The sequence below is a fragment of the Arachis hypogaea genome, chromosome 6 (assembly GCF_003086295.3).
Source record: "Arachis hypogaea cultivar Tifrunner chromosome 6, arahy.Tifrunner.gnm2.J5K5, whole genome shotgun sequence".
NCBI classification, from domain to species: Eukaryota; Viridiplantae; Streptophyta; class Magnoliopsida; order Fabales; family Fabaceae; genus Arachis; species Arachis hypogaea.
In genome coordinates, this window is record NC_092041.1 from 115,183,010 (window position 1) to 115,199,673 (window position 16,664).

At 31.2% G+C, this 16,664-nt stretch overlaps 2 protein-coding genes across 4 annotated transcripts; one reads left to right on the top strand and one right to left on the bottom strand.

The window, feature by feature from the left end:
• The first annotated feature begins 673 nt into the window (after positions 1-673).
• On the top strand, positions 674-3,094 carry LOC112756000 (uncharacterized). Its single transcript, XM_025804376.3, has 3 exons — positions 674-836; positions 1,976-2,404; positions 2,510-3,094. Exons 1-3 carry the CDS (start codon positions 789-791, stop codon positions 2,720-2,722), a joined length of 690 nt encoding a protein of 229 aa, XP_025660161.1. The 5' UTR covers positions 674-788; the 3' UTR covers positions 2,723-3,094.
• A 275-nt stretch (positions 3,095-3,369) lies between these two features.
• On the bottom strand, positions 3,370-11,524 carry LOC112756001 (CSC1-like protein RXW8). Of its 3 annotated transcripts, XM_072197795.1 has the most exons (13): positions 11,329-11,444; positions 11,063-11,203; positions 9,615-9,979; positions 9,278-9,424; positions 8,737-8,800; positions 8,438-8,647; positions 7,444-7,629; positions 7,001-7,299; positions 6,072-6,348; positions 5,443-5,718; positions 4,226-4,459; positions 3,974-4,154; positions 3,370-3,759 (listed from the first exon to the last, which is right to left on the bottom strand). In XM_072197795.1, exons 3-13 carry the CDS (start codon positions 9,890-9,892, stop codon positions 3,677-3,679), a joined length of 2,235 nt encoding a protein of 744 aa, XP_072053896.1. In that variant the 5' UTR covers positions 9,893-9,979; positions 11,063-11,203; positions 11,329-11,444; the 3' UTR covers positions 3,370-3,676. The 3 variants fall into 3 exon arrangements, with proteins under 3 accessions (XP_072053896.1, XP_025660163.1, XP_025660164.1); XM_025804378.3 differs by having other exon boundaries at positions 11,067-11,524; XM_025804379.3 differs by lacking the exons at positions 11,063-11,203; positions 11,329-11,444 and adding an exon at positions 10,170-10,305.
• Positions 11,525-16,664: the final 5,140 nt, after the last annotated feature.

Here is a 16,664-nt window from a genome sequence, read left to right on the forward strand (position 1 = left end):
TGACCAGCATGTAAATTTTTCAAAACTTGAGTCCTCCTCTTAGACCTGACAAACGTGTTTCATTGGGCAACTTCATTTTCTTAAATGAATTCAAATGACTGCAGACAAATTTTCTAGCAAGAGCGATAGGATCAGTAAATTTTGTGATTTGTAATCATTAATTAGTTATTATTAATATTTTTAATAATATAAAATTTATCTAATAATATAAAATTATTTATTTTTTTTATTAATTAAGTATTAACTAAATTTTAATAAAAATATTTTCTCCTAAACTTTCTCATTTTTTAATACCTGTGCATTGTATTTGTATCCATTCCAATAATAAAACAACCGACAATGACCCACTATATTTGTGTTTCAAAGAATCAAAGTTGCCCACTATAAGGACTACTAAAAAGTAAAAAATACCATATATATTTAACCCCCTCTATTTTGAATTAAGTATCTTTCTAATTATATATAAATATTTTTATTAATTTTATTAAAAATATAAATAATTATTTTTATTAATTTTAGTCATTTTAATTTTCTCTTTAATAATAAATAAAAATTAATTAATAGCTTTTTTTTTGTACGTTGATTAATTAATAACTTTTAAGGCTCGGCCGTCGATTATATTTATTGGGCCAAACAAATACTAATTGAAGCCTGTACTTTAGCCCAATAGGCCCATTATTGATAAGCAAGATTCATACCAAAAAAAAAAAAAGAATCTGCAGGAGATAAACCCTACCGAAAACAACGAGATACTGATGCAGTGAATTGCAATTCCGAACAATTGAAGGATGGTGCTTATTCCTTCTCTTGCAATTCCTTCCCCTCCCAAGTTACGGGTACGTGTCTTGCAAATTTTTTTTCTCAATTCATGAAATTAAGTTGTAAACTACATTTCTGGAAGAACATTTCAGCTTATTTTGTTTGTGCTGAAGCAAGTTATTCAAATACTGACTAGACTTTCTGTTAATTTTTTATATAAATTTCATCAGTTAAATGAACAAGTTATCTTTTGCTTCCCATATTATTCTTTGAAAGATTTAGGTTTGAACTATGCAATAATTTGTTAATCAGGCAAACATAGCAACACTCATTCTTAGGTTTGAAGTTATCCTTTGAGTTAGGGCTTGTTTCTGTAGATATGAATTTCTGCTGTTAATTCTAGTGGCTGGCCAATATTTTAACAACAGGAATTGAAGATAGACATTGATCTTAGTGAGGTAGAGATATTTCCCCCTAGGAATAGGTTTCAAAGAAATAATAAAGGGTGGTTCGGGGCACAAGGATCCTATCTGGTGGAGTCTGGGGAGTGTACATATCTGCAGCCTTACACGATCGAGTAGAGTCCCTGCTTCTAGAACTTAAAACCTGTCACCTCTTTGGTCGCAAGGCGGCAACCTTGTGTTGCACTAAGACTTCCCTTGGGTTTGAAATAGAATAGAAATAGAAGAGTATATGAAGGAAGTGATGTGCTGCTCTGGTTTCTTGAATCCGTGACCTTATTTCCATAATCCATCAACTAAAGGCTACATCTTATTTGAATCATCGTGTAACTCTTCAAGATGTTGGCTGTTATCCATGTAATATCGGTGCAGGATTCCGCTTAAGCGTACACTATTGGCGTTTTGCTTTTATGTTGCATTTGATTAATGTCCATAGACACAAAAATACATGAACACTGTAGGAAACAAATATGTTTGGTTGCACCGAGAGTGAGAATGAGAATGAGATCATGAGAGACATGGTGGGATTGAAAATCATTGTCCTAGTGTGCATCTCAAAAGAAAGGACAGTAGTGTCCTTGGCTCAGTGTCTTGCCCCTCGTTCCAAATGCAGCCTAATATATTTATATTATTTATGTGCAAGGGAATCAAATCAACTTAAGTTGTAGTTCCAACAATTTATGGATTATGTTGTGCCTCAGCATTTGTTGGAAGTGCTCATTTCTTAATAGGAGTATCTTTCATTCATTGTGCAGGTTAATCTGTTTCAGTGCCAACCCTGCCAAGCCCATCGATGCTCAGAAATACATCTTCCCCACAGAATATTTTGTACTCAAACTCGTTCAGTTAAAATTAAAGTGTCAACGGCAGACCATAATGAGCCTAACGGGGTTAATATGCAGCTCGGAGTCCTCGGCGAGAAACTCAGAGCAGCAATACCAACATCAGTTCAAGAATTTCCCTGGAGAAAAGCTGAGCAGATAGTTCTAGAAAGAGTAGTTTTTCTTGTGCAAGAGGCAGCGAAGTGGTCTCTTGTTCTATTTTTTGTTTTTGGCTTTTTATCGGATGTTGTATATACATTTTCCATAAATCGGGAACTAATAATGCCAGTTGGCCTCTTTGTTGGCTGCCTAATGGCCGATTTCTTGAAGGAGATCTCACAAGAACTGTTTCATAAATCCGAGGTATACTTTGAATTTTGTTAGTTATGCCCTTGCAGTTCCAATGTTTCATCCCCATTTCTTTAGTACATTTGTTAATTACAATCCCCTACTGTTTGTGTCTGTCAGGAAAAGGATTTGAAATGGCATCTTCTGGGTCTATACAGCTTTTTTGTGTTTGTCAAGTTTATATCGACTAGGTTCGCGATACAACCACATGTATTTCTCTTGCATGTTGGAAATGGTGGCTTGATGCAGGTTTTGTGGTCTTGGAGAAAATCTATGGAAAATGCAACAAACAAGTCAGAAGAGAACAACACCTCCAATTTGGAGTCTTCATGATTTTTTTTGCCGGATCTTTTTAATGACTAATGCTGGTTTTGTACTTTTATTTTCCGTAAATATCAGCCATCAAGCTCATTTGATCCGGCAATCGATTTAACTGTATCTGCTATCATGTATGAGTTGATCTCCAGCAGCCATGAGTTGATCTCCAGCAGCCACCAATCCCTTTCAAGTTTCAATTGTCTTGCTCTTGTGGGCTGGTTATTTATGCTGCCTATTCAAGTGGATGCCTCATACCTAAAGGAGCACATTTCTGATATTCATTGTTAGCATGCCATTTAACTATCAAGAGATATCATGTTTTGTTGGCCTGTATGAATGATAAAAAATATAATTCAAGATTTCATCTATGAATTCGCCTTCTTTCTCTAGGTGGAGTTGAATTTTTATCTCTTCTCTGTATAAGTTGAAGGAAGATAACTAATTAACTTTTTTTCCAAGCCCTAGTAGCATTATTCTTTGGAAAAGTTTTATATATATGCGAAATTCATTCATGTACCCTTTTTCAAAGTCGTTATGGACTAGCATTTATATTCAAAACTTGTGCATTCTTTAAAGAGAATGAATATTCCCATAGAAAATTTCCAACGTATAACTTACTTGGACCCACGTCCAAAAAAAAAAATTTGGACCATTTACTAGAATTTGCTATGCTATAGTATCATTATTATTATTAATATTAATATTATTATTATAAATATAAATGTATAGACATAACGAACGCTAGTTTTTATCCCCTTCTCGCATTGAAGGTATTGACATTTGTAAGCCATTACATTAACTCCTCATGTTTTTATCTTTTTAAGCTGCCTGGAATTGACTACTACCTTTTTTTTTCTTTACATATTCGGATTTAGAGGAAGTTAATATCTAAACAAAAAATATTTACAACTCAAAAAGAATAAAACACGGGAATGTTTCTTATACAAATGTACAAGGCGAAGAACTCATTTACATCCCACCAAGCACTACTGCTTTGGTACTCGAAGTGCGATGGAAAGACCCTGATTTCTCTTTTTTAAGAATCTCCTTCCCTGAAAAGCAAGCAGCGAAGTTAATATAGCTACACAAATATCCTTTTATCTAGAGAGAAAACTGAAAAACTATAGGATTTGATTAGTTTCTACTCTATTTATGGTATGTAAGTTATACGTGATGGTAGTAGTCTCAACTATCAAGTGATTTATTATACTTATGGTGAATCAAAATTAATATATGAAATCAAAAGCATATTAGACAAAAGGAAACCTTTCAGACTACGTTGTGGAGAAAACTGAGCATCCTCTTCGTCAGGGTCGCAATGACTGAAGCATCGGGGTAGGTCCGGGTCATGCAGCAAACCGTATTGGCAGTAGGCTGAATGCAAGTGCTGATGAATCTCTCTCAGCTTTCCACTCTCTTCATCTCTCCGATCCATGTCAATGGCAGTCTAAAACAAACTAAGTTAATCTGAAAAAAAGAGCGAATGAGAGACAATGGCAAATGGCAGAGAGGTTTTACCTGTGCTGAGTTGCTCTTAAATGATGGGAGGAATCGTTGTCTGCAATACTGGTGAAATAGGAAAGTGCCAACTACAAGGGGAAAGGTGAATCCAGATGCCACTGGTGAATGCTTCACTCCAAACACCCCAAGTGCAATAATTTGAGCAAAGATCAATGAGAACACTGTTGTGTTGTGAACAATTGGCCAGTACTGTCCCCCGCTATCGTATTTTGCGACGTACACATTCAGAAACTGAAATTCAAAGATAAAAAACAAATTATCACCTCAGCTAGCTAGCAAATTATTCCAGAAACAGAGGAACTCAACTACATAATATGCATAGATGCAGGCATACATCTCTATATTTGTTATTTGGTTGTTCTTTTTTCTTTTTTTTGGACCATCTACGCCACCCCAATTAAACTCTTTCCGTTAGAGAACCTAAGAGACTTGTTGGATTATATGAAGCTGTAAACATACTAGACAATCAGAACTGAGTTGTATTCTTAGATGAAGTGAGTCCCATGATTTCATATCGAAATTCTGGTTGTAATTTTCTGACTATTTAGTATTCCTGGTATAACAATCATACTCTAATAGGACCCTCAACCCTTTATGAATCAATCTATATACGGTTTTATTTCTAATTCATGAAACTTGTACTTAAAGGTCCCATGCAAGCAATAAGAATTTATGTAAGTTCCAGTAATCATTTTCCTTTCTATCATAAAAAACTCCTTTGTGATGAATAAGGTACGCATGACCTATGTAGCAATCTGCAGTCCCTTCCTCAACTTATTGCTCGATAATTAATAGCTTCCATCTCATATCATATACAATTGTGGAAAAATTACTACCCAAACCCTAGTACTTATTTATGACTAAAAAGTAAAAACTTGTTTGAGAACCATTAAGTTGTTACAAAAAAAATTTTTTTTTTAATCTTTTAGAACTTGTTTGGATGTCATTAAATTATTCGAATTTTTTTTTATTACATTTAGCAAAATTTTAAAAGTAAAACTAAAAGCACTAAAAAATTAAAAAAACATTTGTTTTAGAAGTTACAATTTATATATTTAAAAAAAAGATATTTTCAACATTATAAATAATAAAAAAGTATGGTAAATTATGTTAATGCATTAAATGAAATAAAACAAAAGAAACGAGAAAAAAATTCCAACATGCAAATTAGGGAAGTTTAGTGCGGTAAACAAACACAAGGCAGAAGTACAAACCTGGTTTCGGTAAACAAGGTAAGCAAGGAAAAAGTAGATTATTAAGAAAGGCAACATTATGGGAGCCAGAATAGCATTGGTGAACCCAAGGAATCCAAATAGTAAGATCCTTGGAACTTCTGTGTGGTAAGGGAAATTTTGGGTTCCATTCTGTGAATCATCATTAAGCTTGAGTAATCTCTGAATAAAATTGCATAGGAGTGGATAAATTTGCATAATTTCACATCCCAAACTTGCCCAGCCAGATGTAAAAATATATGTTGTGAAGAAGGTGGCCTGCATAACATAAAAATCACAATCAAGTGAATCAATAATCAAGACTTACCGATTTATCTCCACTAAAAATCTCCAGAAAAGGGAATCAAGTAAATAACTGTGTATTATCCGGTTCTGCTCAAATATATGTTGCAGTCAAGTGCATAAAATCATGTCAACAAGAACATGTATTAGTTTATACGGTAACCAAAACAATAAATTGAAACGAGGAATGTGTAACGTAGCTTAAAATAGACACTATTCCATAGTTATATATCAGTTAATTTTATTGATCCAATGGTAAAATTCTCTTACTTATCTCTAATGTGAGATCCCCACTTCAGAGGATCACAATTCGAATAAAAATATATCACCTGTGATGGCACTGCCTTCGCAAGTTGGACAGGCAGGTCTGCTACACTAGAGAAGACTGAGAGTTGACTGATGACAGATCCGGTAAAGACATTAACAAAAAATACATTCCAGATTAAAAAGTACAAGACTTTCCAGCATGCACTCTTCTTCCTTCCACTTCGGGAAATACAACCTTCCAGTGATGAAAAGAGCATCATCATAGGTGGAACAGCAAACAAAAATAAAACCAAGATCAAACTTGGTAGGTAACCAGTCACCACCTGATTCACCATTTTGCTGAAACAAAAGAAGGGGGGAACAGTCAATTTCGAGTTAAATCTTTTGCATTGTATAATTTAAAATACCAACATTCCATACTCCACATCTTGGTTATGATTATATTATTTCAAGTTAATGCTACAAGAAGAAGTTTGGCATACATAAATACAAATTTTAGCATTGCTTATGTCAGAAATTATAAACTCAAAATATGCATAGTAAAAGGAATAACAGTGAATGTCATCTCTCAGTCACGCAGCAAAAATGGCAAAACTTAGCTTACTGCCTTACCAGAACGTCAGAGATAAAAATTCAGAAAATTAAACAAAAAGAAATTATTTGAAAAAAATTTATTGATGATTAACTACACATGTGATTCATCTCTTTGGTTTGGTTAACAAGTGTTGACTCATGGGCCACTGTTTCAACATAGTTATCCTGTTGAGCGATCAATTGTTCCTAAACATAAACTTTATCAGTACCTTTTTCTTTTCCTTATGGTAATTTTGCGTCAAAGCTTGTTTTGTTAATTATTAAAATGAAGTTTCATATTCATCTAATAATGTGCTATGTAGGATCACGTGCTTTGTTGATCATTAGAAGAATATCCATGCAATGCGGATAGTAGTCTACAACACTTGTCTATGATAGATATGCAGAAACATCGTACCTTTTCAGTATCTCTGTCAGAAAAGGGAACATTTTTTGAAGCTTGTCTAGTTGAGTCAAGCCCTGTACAAATGTGACAGGGAGAAGGAACACTAGCATGAAGGCAATAGAAGCTATAAGTGTAGCTATCTTCCGGATCCAAAGTTGCCTATATGGTATGCAAATATTAGACCAGTAAACATCTTGGGGTTCAGGAGCTACATCTGTCACCCATAGCATGGGATTTGATGATTGAAGAATCTTTGAAGCCAGAAGAGCAGCATACCGACTTTTGAAAAACACAAAAGCAGCTGCACATTCCTGTATCAAAACCGAAAAAGTAAATGTCAAATTAGTGGGGAAAATAAATTTGTTAAGAACAAAAAATCTTAAATTCTTTAAATTTCTATATAATAAATTACAATAAGAGCTGAATAATTATTTAAATCTCAGCCAAAACATTACCTTTTTTCTCATATCCAAATCCGGGCTAGTGTTGGTTGTTGACTCAAGTGCACTATTCCTCTCAACATTTATCATCTGGAAAGAATTTGTGTTTCCTCCACAAGAGCAACAATGAGTAAAAATTGGCTTGGAGGTATTTTCCATTGTACCATCTTTAAGTACTCTAAAAACATGTTCGGCATCATCCTGGGGAAGAAGATTAAAACACACAACAGTGTAAGTAGCTGTCCTGTCCGAAGAGCGCTACATGTTTATATTATTGAAAAAAAAAACTCCAAATATTGTAAAGGATCAGCATAAATATGGATTTGAACTTCTGGAATTGCAGTCAAAGCCCAAGCCCAGGGAAGGGAGGTTGGTTGTCTGAAATAGAACGCTTAAAAGTCACAACACAACAGCCTACATTGTATATTTTCCATATCCATTACATAAAGATTGACTACATAGATGTTGAGAAATTCCTCAGATATCATACCAATGAAAGCCATAACTATGACCATTATCCAGGAAATGAAATTTAGCACTAGCACAAACCACAATTTTATGCCAAAGTAAAAGGAAAAAAGAGAGAAGAGTCAAGGAGATGTGCGATTTCTTTCCATCTAAAAGAACCCGCAAAATGCAAAAGTGGTGCATATTTGTTAGAAAGAAAAAGGTATTTCCATTTCATATAAAGAGAATTCATAATATTTGTGATTTTACTTCAGAAGAGATAGAAGAATATGAAAGTTCCAACAAGTTCAAAGAATAAGCCAGAAAATGAAAGAAATGCAGATAATCATTTCAATTGTAAGTCGTCATAATGGTTCAGTCAACCTTCAACCAAATGATTGCCTTATACAGTGCAATGGATATACACACATCCAAATTTATGACTACACTAAGTGATGAGGATATAACACAATTTACACAAACACAAACAAAGAAAGAAAAAAATATCATGCAGAAGTTACAGAGGAAAAGAAAACGAAAAAGAAGAAAGGGAGAAGCACACCTTCATTTTTTGAACTGTACCACACTTGTAGATTATTTGGTGTGACAAATATGTTGATGCATGGTAAGATGAGAAGAACTTTTTCACTGTCTCACAGTATGATTCTTCAGGAGACCAGGGAACTGATCGGACAAGAATCGTAAAAAGACTTGGACTTGGAGGGGCTCCAATAATATGTAATGTCCTCAAGTTAGCGATGCTTTTATACTCCTGTATGCATCCACCACTTGATTAGTCATATTTAAGAATTGAAAAGTAAAACCAAAAACAAACTGAGAATTTTAAGTTCATATCCTTACAAAGAAAAGAAGAGAACAAGCTGAGAACGTTATGACGTACAATGCGAGACAATGAGCCCAAAGCCTGAAATCAAGTAAAAGAATAAATATCACATTTGAGTAACCAGTTTGGAGGAGTACTCCTGTATAAAATCATCAATCATTACTTTATCAATAACTTAAGAGTACAATTATGAAAAAAGAGCAGAATACTAAGATATTAAGAAATTCCAATTACAAATATTTTTGGCACACATTTCATGTATTAGAACAAATGTTCATATTGGTCCTTGTAAACCATGCAACATAGAATACACCCAATTGCCTTTTTAAAATAGCAAGCCACAAGTCGACACCTAAATATACATTGGGGAAATAAATTGATGTCTATATGAAACATTAAGAAACCAAATTGATGTTCTAGAGTATTAGACGACAAACTTCATGGCACATATGTTTCTATCACTGTTCTCGGCATATACACACTATTGGCTATTCTAACAAAATAATAAAAATTAAAATAATTTGCACTTAACTAAAAAAAATTAGAGATAGTGCGTACCACTCTGAATGTTGTTGGACATTCGCAATAGTAAATACATCCATTGACTCCAAAGGTATATCCTTATGCAACCTGTCCTTACCATGATAATTCACTGGAAGCACTAAAAAAAGGCAGACAGCAGCAGCAATGGAAAACACTCGAAGACTGAAGAAGACAATAGAACATTAACCATTAGTAAAATCACAAGATGGACAAAGAATGTTTGTTCAGCCTATGCTTTGAAATATGTTGATAAAAGAATTTATTTTTATTTGCATCATATAAAATGGTGTTGAAACCAAATAGGTAAAAGATGAAGTAACAAAAGCGGAAGGACTTTAGATGGAGTGAAAACCTAAACACAAGTATCCTGACAAAAACCACAGCATCCAAGCCACCAATGCCGAGTATCTCATCCTCGGTTGTTTCCCATGCTTTCAATATCCAGCTAGGCGTGGGAACAAACCTTTCCAAACAGAAATTAACATTTTTGGAACGCTTAGAGGCTACTCTTCGTCCAAAATACACAGTAAAATTGCTGGGCTGTTTTCTTAATACTGAATAAATTGAAAAGAGTGTCACACACACGGCGATATTAATTCCGGCAGAAGTCAACAGAGCAGCAACTTCCATCCCTGCTCACTGTGCTGGCAAGTTTGGCAGCTGTGCATCCCATTACTTAAGAAGGAATACATTAGAAATCCAAATTCTGCCCATAACCTGAAAGAGCACAAATTAAAAGAAAAAGAAAATGCCTAGGTAAGAAATGGGTTTCTTTGTACAAATATAACATACAGGAATGCAACATGGAATGACCTATTCCTTTCTTTAGTTAAGATGGAGGAAGATGTGAGAGGTCTGCACCTTCAAACAATAGGCAAAAGTACAGAGAACCAAAGAATCCACGTACCTAGAGCGAAAGAATCGAACTTGAAAGAACAGAACACTAGAATTATGATTCTATGATTCTTTCAGATTAAATATATAACAGTTTGGAAGTATCATAAACTTCTAGATATCCCTTTTGAAGTTACCAAATGAGAAGCTTACTTTAAAATATTCAATTTTGCCCAGAAGTGGTTACTTGTACTAGAAGTGGAGTATAATCTAGGACTACTCTTTTAGCTAACAACCAATCCCGTTGCATGCATGATTGTGTACCCCCTGCTGGGGCGAAGGGGCGAAGGAAAAAATAAAATAAAATACAAAATAAATATTGTTTATTTTTCTGATGCAAACTGATAAATATTGTCAATTTGATAAATAAACCAATCGAATATTGAATCTGCAACTAATTTCTATTCAGGAAGAATTTCAGAGGGTGGCCATAATTGAGAGGTAGCTTTAGAAAGCCAGCAAACACTAGAAGAAGAAGCAGTTTAGTAAATCACTGCTACAAACTACCACTAGAAATTATCAAACTTCCTAAACAATTGAACTAATCAAAACATATTCGAAGCTCAAACTAAACATAGCTTTCAGAAGTCAGAACCACTTATTTTCTTCCAAACCATCACTTGAACCAAAAATATTTGTTTATTTATTTTTAAAAAATGCAGCAGCTAGAACTGCAATCAAACGAGTAAACACAACAGAATTCAGCAGAAACAGAAATGATTGCCGGAGTAAAATATCCCTGAACCAATCAATTGCAGGCTTTAAGAAATTGAAATAAATAAATTAAACGATTCGAAGAGTAACTAAATAATAGCAGCATAATATTTCGAATACGAAAAGCAGAAACAACAAAGAAAATTTCAAAAATAATAAATAAATAAATAAATAAAAAGGAGCAAAATGTACCAACAATGGCGTATGTGAATGAAGAATCGCCGATCTCTGAATCAGCGAAACCGGTGAAGTCGAAACGGCAAAATGCAAATACAGAGAAATTAAAGAAGCGAATGAAGAATGAACGCTTCTTCTTCTTCTTCTTAGCAAAAACTGTACGTAAAACGCAAAAATGGTGTTGGTTGCTTCAACGTCACATGACAGAAGAGATTGATTGAAAGGCAAAGAACGAAATCAAAACCCTAAAGAAGTCTTTGTGAATTATTTCCTCTTCTTACGCGTTTGAAAATGCGAAGAATCTATTATTATGGCGAATCTCTCTCTTTCTCACAGCATAAACACAATCATCATTATCAACATTAGTTGAAACTGTTTCTCTCTCTTATTTAACGTTTTTTCCTTTCTTTCTTCTCTGACACACTCATGTCCACGGTGTCATTATGGTGCATAAATTGCAATTAGAAATGGTAAATCAAATCATAATGATTATGATGGCATTTTTATTTTTATTTTGACAATTTGGTTTGGGCATTTGAAAATGAGAGAAGGTAATAGCGGGAGCAACGGATTCTACACGTGGCGGACACCGAGGCGCCAACCAAAACTACATGTAACCGCCCTAGCTATGCTCCATGACTTTCTCGATACGATGCGTCGCGGGTCTATCATGCATCCCTACATATGCTGCCACATGCCTTCTTCTTCTAAAGTCTTAATTAGTTGACCCCACAGTTTAATAAATAAATAAATAAAGAGAAGCTCTTTGCGCCAGTAATTTTTATTATTTTTTGTCATCATTTATTCGGTATAAATATTAAATAATTATTTTATTAATTTATATGTATAAATTTTAAAAAATATAATTATAAATTATATTGATTTATGTGTATAAAATTTTAGTAAATATAAATATAAATTATATATTTTTTATATATAAAATATATATAAATATAGGTGCAAATTATTGTTGACTATGTAGCATTGTTCATAAATAAATTAAATTAATTATTCATAAAGTAATTTTACACGTGCATCTAACGACATAATACTATATAAAAAAAAAAACTACTTTTACACTAATTGTATAAATTGTCATCTAAAAAAAATTATATAACTGTATAAAATATTTTACACTATCAATACATTAAAATTAAACTCATAAAATAATAGATAAAATATAAATACATATTATCTTAAATAATAATTATTTTTATATAAAAATATTTTTGTTAATACAGTTATTATAAATTATATTTAATTTTTTGTATACTTTACTTCATAATTGTGTGTTTGGTTTTCATTTTTCTTGTCTTATTTTCTTTGCTAAATAAAAATATTTTATATTTCAATTATCTAATAATTAATAATGATTTTTAATTAATCATTTAAAATTTTAAGAGTTTAATTTAATTGCTATGAGCTAAATATGTTATCCAATAGTAAATTTATTTAATAGAAATCATGATTGAATTAAATATTCGAATATAATTTTTTATATTTACAAAAAATATAATATTTATTGATTATTCTTATTTTTAAATTATTTAAAAATTACTTTTGATAATATTTTTTAAAGATTTTTCTTCAACAGATAATTTTTTTAGATATCGAATTGATAATTAATTTTTATATAAATTAAATTATAAGTTTAATTATGTCAAAAAACAAACGAGTACAAGCCACGTAGTGATATGTCAAAAATCAAAATTATCAGAAAGAGATAATATACATGATGTATTATGTTAAAAAGACTGTCTCTAAATTTTTTTAAATTGTAGAAAGTAGATAACCAAGATTTTTAAAATACAATATCCAAACAAAAAAAGAAACAAAGAAACAAAATGTCATGAATGAATTAATGATTGTGTCACACTACCAGATAAAAATAGAAAAGAAAAGAAATTTAATTATGCCAGGTTCCATCATCCATGATAGTTCCATGTGGCATAATTTAAGGCAATAATGGCCTGAAAGGCAATAATCTTTTGCCGACTTGTGTAGTAAGATTTGTAGAAATTTAAGTGCAATAAATTTTATATAAAATAATAACTAAAAATCGTTAAATAAAAATTTTGTTAAATTAATTAAATTATTTAATAATTTTTAACTATTAAATTCACGTAAAATTATCTATACGAGAATTTTCATCCACAAAATTAGGAGGGTGGCTTTCGGTGGTGTGGGCCCCCGGCGATGGAAGTATACCGAATTGGGTTAGATGACCTTTCGTGTGTTTTTTAAACTCTCAATTCTCACTTTCTGGCGTTAAAAGTTGTCATTTTCTGAAAGAGAAAAAAAAAAAAAAAAGAAATAGTTGTTGTTTCAATTTCCATAGCAATTTGACATTTTGAAACTTGACGTACCAATAAAAGAAATTTAAGAATATTTTATAAGAATGAATGATAACGTCTTCCGCGAAAATTAAGAAGTGTCGTATCTTTTAAAAATTAATTTGTTATTAAAAATAAAAAATAAAAAAATAAAAAAAATTTAATTTTTAAATTTTAAATTTAAATTATTGATATAAAATATAATAAATATAAAATTAGAATTTGTTTTATTAATAAATAAGATAACATTTTTTATTAGGAAAAATCTAAGAAGCAAACAATTTTTGTATTTTCTGGCCAGCACTTAACCATCAAAATAAAAGTGAGTGATCTTTCACCATTAGATGTAATCTCACACCATTAAAAACACTATTGATGACCAATTGATGGTTACAAAACATCAAAATTGCTGGCCCCTAACATTCTTCCTTTTTATTCAATAAAGAACTTTAAGGATGAACTTTTTTAAAGTCATTATAAATAGGACTTGTGAATAGAAAATATAAGCATTTGTTTGATTTTAGTTTTTATTTTCTATTTTAGCTTCTTTAACTAACGTTTTAGCTGAATTTTTCCATTAAGATGCATGAGAAGCAATTTATTTACACCATGAATATGAACACAAATGAAGCTACGGAAGAGATAGTAGTAATATGCTTTAATTTCCATGAAATAAGAGGACATCGTTTATTTTAATATATCATCTATTTAATTCACGCCATATTTTTTATGTAAGAATTCATTATCTAATAGCTCAAATGGCATAGTCTCTCCATACTCAATTAAGAGGTTGCGGGTTCGAGTCTCATATATTTGGTAAAAAAAGTCAATGAGTAATAGCTCAAATGGCATAGTCTCCTCATACTCAATTAAGAAGTTGCAAGTTTGAGTCCACCTATCAACTTCACGTGAAGTCGACTGTAACTGAGTTTCCACCTATTTTCTTTTATAGCACACAACCAACTGCTACACCACCTTTACCACCTAAATCATTCAAGTGTTGTACTCAAATAAATTTCTTTAGTAAAATGGGTTTGTCCAGAAATTATTTTATAGTTAGATTTCTACATGAAAAGATTTGGCAAGTATTTTAAAGGTTAATGACAAGATTGATTGAAGGCTTGAAGTCAAGAACCTTACTACAAGGTGTTCCAATCGAAAAAGCTCTTAGGAGATAAAACGGTTTACAAGTTGTCTGATTAATGTTCTTATCCTTTTCATTTCAATTTACATTCAAGTTTCTTTTACTATACAAGTTCTTACTTAAATCAAATATATAATCATCTTATTTCCTGTAAAATAAATACAACATTAATGCTTTTTGAAGTCTGTAAAGATTAAAGCATTGTTCAAATAAAATCGTAGTGTTATCATAATTTTCTCTTTTGGCATGTTTATTATTTTATTGGCGTGTTTTCATTTCATTCATTTGATGCACTTATTTGGCCGAAGTGGAATCAGGAGGGAGCTTAGTTGAGAGAATAGGGACGATGGTCTTTCTAAATTCTTTATAAAAAAATTAGTAGTAGTATTTTTTTAAAAAATAAAAAATAGTTTAATTGGTTTAAATATTTTATTATAATTTAAAATATTTAGGTTTAATTTTTATTTTTTTGTTTTTATTGCACAATAATTTTTAATTTTAAACATTAATAACATGTTAGATTTGGACTGAATTGGGTAGGTTTTTGTTGGCTTTCACAACACATCAAAATTAAAAGATAAAATTAAATCAAATAAAAAAGTTATCTAACAAAAAAAAGATAAGAATAAAAAAAGATCATCTAACAAAATAAAAGATAAAAATCATCATTATAAAAAAAAATCATCTAACAATCAAATCAAATAAAAAAAGTTATCTAACAAAAAAAAGATAAAAATAAAAAAAAATTATATAACAAAATAAAAGATAAAAATCATCATTATAAAAACACGCTGCTTTACTAACAGTTTCTTTATTGCTCTCTATTCAACAAGCAATACTCTCTCTATATTTAAATTCAAATATAAAAAATTAGATATTTTTTATTTATTTGATTTAATATTATTTATATTTTACTGTTTATTTAATTTAATTTTTTATATAATAAAAAATATTAGAATATTCAATAAGTATCGATATTATTATATTTATATAAATTGATAAAAAAATTCAATAAATATTATAAATTTAATATTTATCCTTCTAATTTCTTTTTTACATATTTTACCGGATATATATTCAAATTTTTATATAAAATAATGATAAAAAATTAAAAAAGTGATGCATTTTTTAAGAGAAAGGCTAATATTTAAGAAGAAGAATATATAACTTCTACAATATCAACACCTGTAGATAGTTCTTCTACTTTACTGAATCACAAAAAAAGTGAGATACAACCTTTAAAGGTTCAAAGAGTTGCATATGATGAGTTTAACCTTAATTCTTTGGAATAAGACCCTGAAAACGGCTTCAAATTTTGCAATATCACCCAACCCAGAGAGATGAGGTTATACGAGCTCATTTGAGTTTATAAAAAATTACTGTTGATAGATCAACTTATTCTCAGCGTGGTGATGTAGATAGTGCTTACAATACCTGACCTCATTTGAGTTTGTATTGATCTTGCATTTGATGAAAGATATTATGGCCTTATGGGAATAACTGATATCCTTTGTCAAGCTTTACAAAAGCAGTCTCAAGACATAATGATGTGCAACTAGTTTATTTTATAAAAACACTTATCCAAAGCATGAGAGATGACATAAGGGAGGAATTATTAAAAAATATGAAATCATTTTGTGAGCAAGATTGATATTCTAATTCCTAATTTACTGCTTCTTATGTTGAAAGACAAGGACGTTTGCGTCACCAAAAAGATCATATTACAGTTGAGCATTATTTTAGAGTTAAGATATTTGTAGTCACAATTGATAAGCAATTACAAGAATTAAATAGCAGATTTAATGATCAAGCAATGGATCCACTAAGATTTTTACTCTTGTTGACAGCTACTATCTCGAAGACTTTACTGAACAAGAGAAGATTAATTTGCTTTTTCAACTTCAGCATTTTATTATTGATGCTCGTCAGCATCCAGAAATGAAGAATTTGTCAACTATTCATGAATTGTGTAGATGTTTAGCAAAAACAAAAAAGTCAAAAGTGTATTACTTGATTGATAGATTGATTCGTCTGGTATTAACTCTTCCAGTTTCTACCACTACTACAGAGCGATCAATTTCAGCAATGAAAATAATGAAAACAAGATTAAGAAACAAGATGAAGGATGACTTTCCTACGG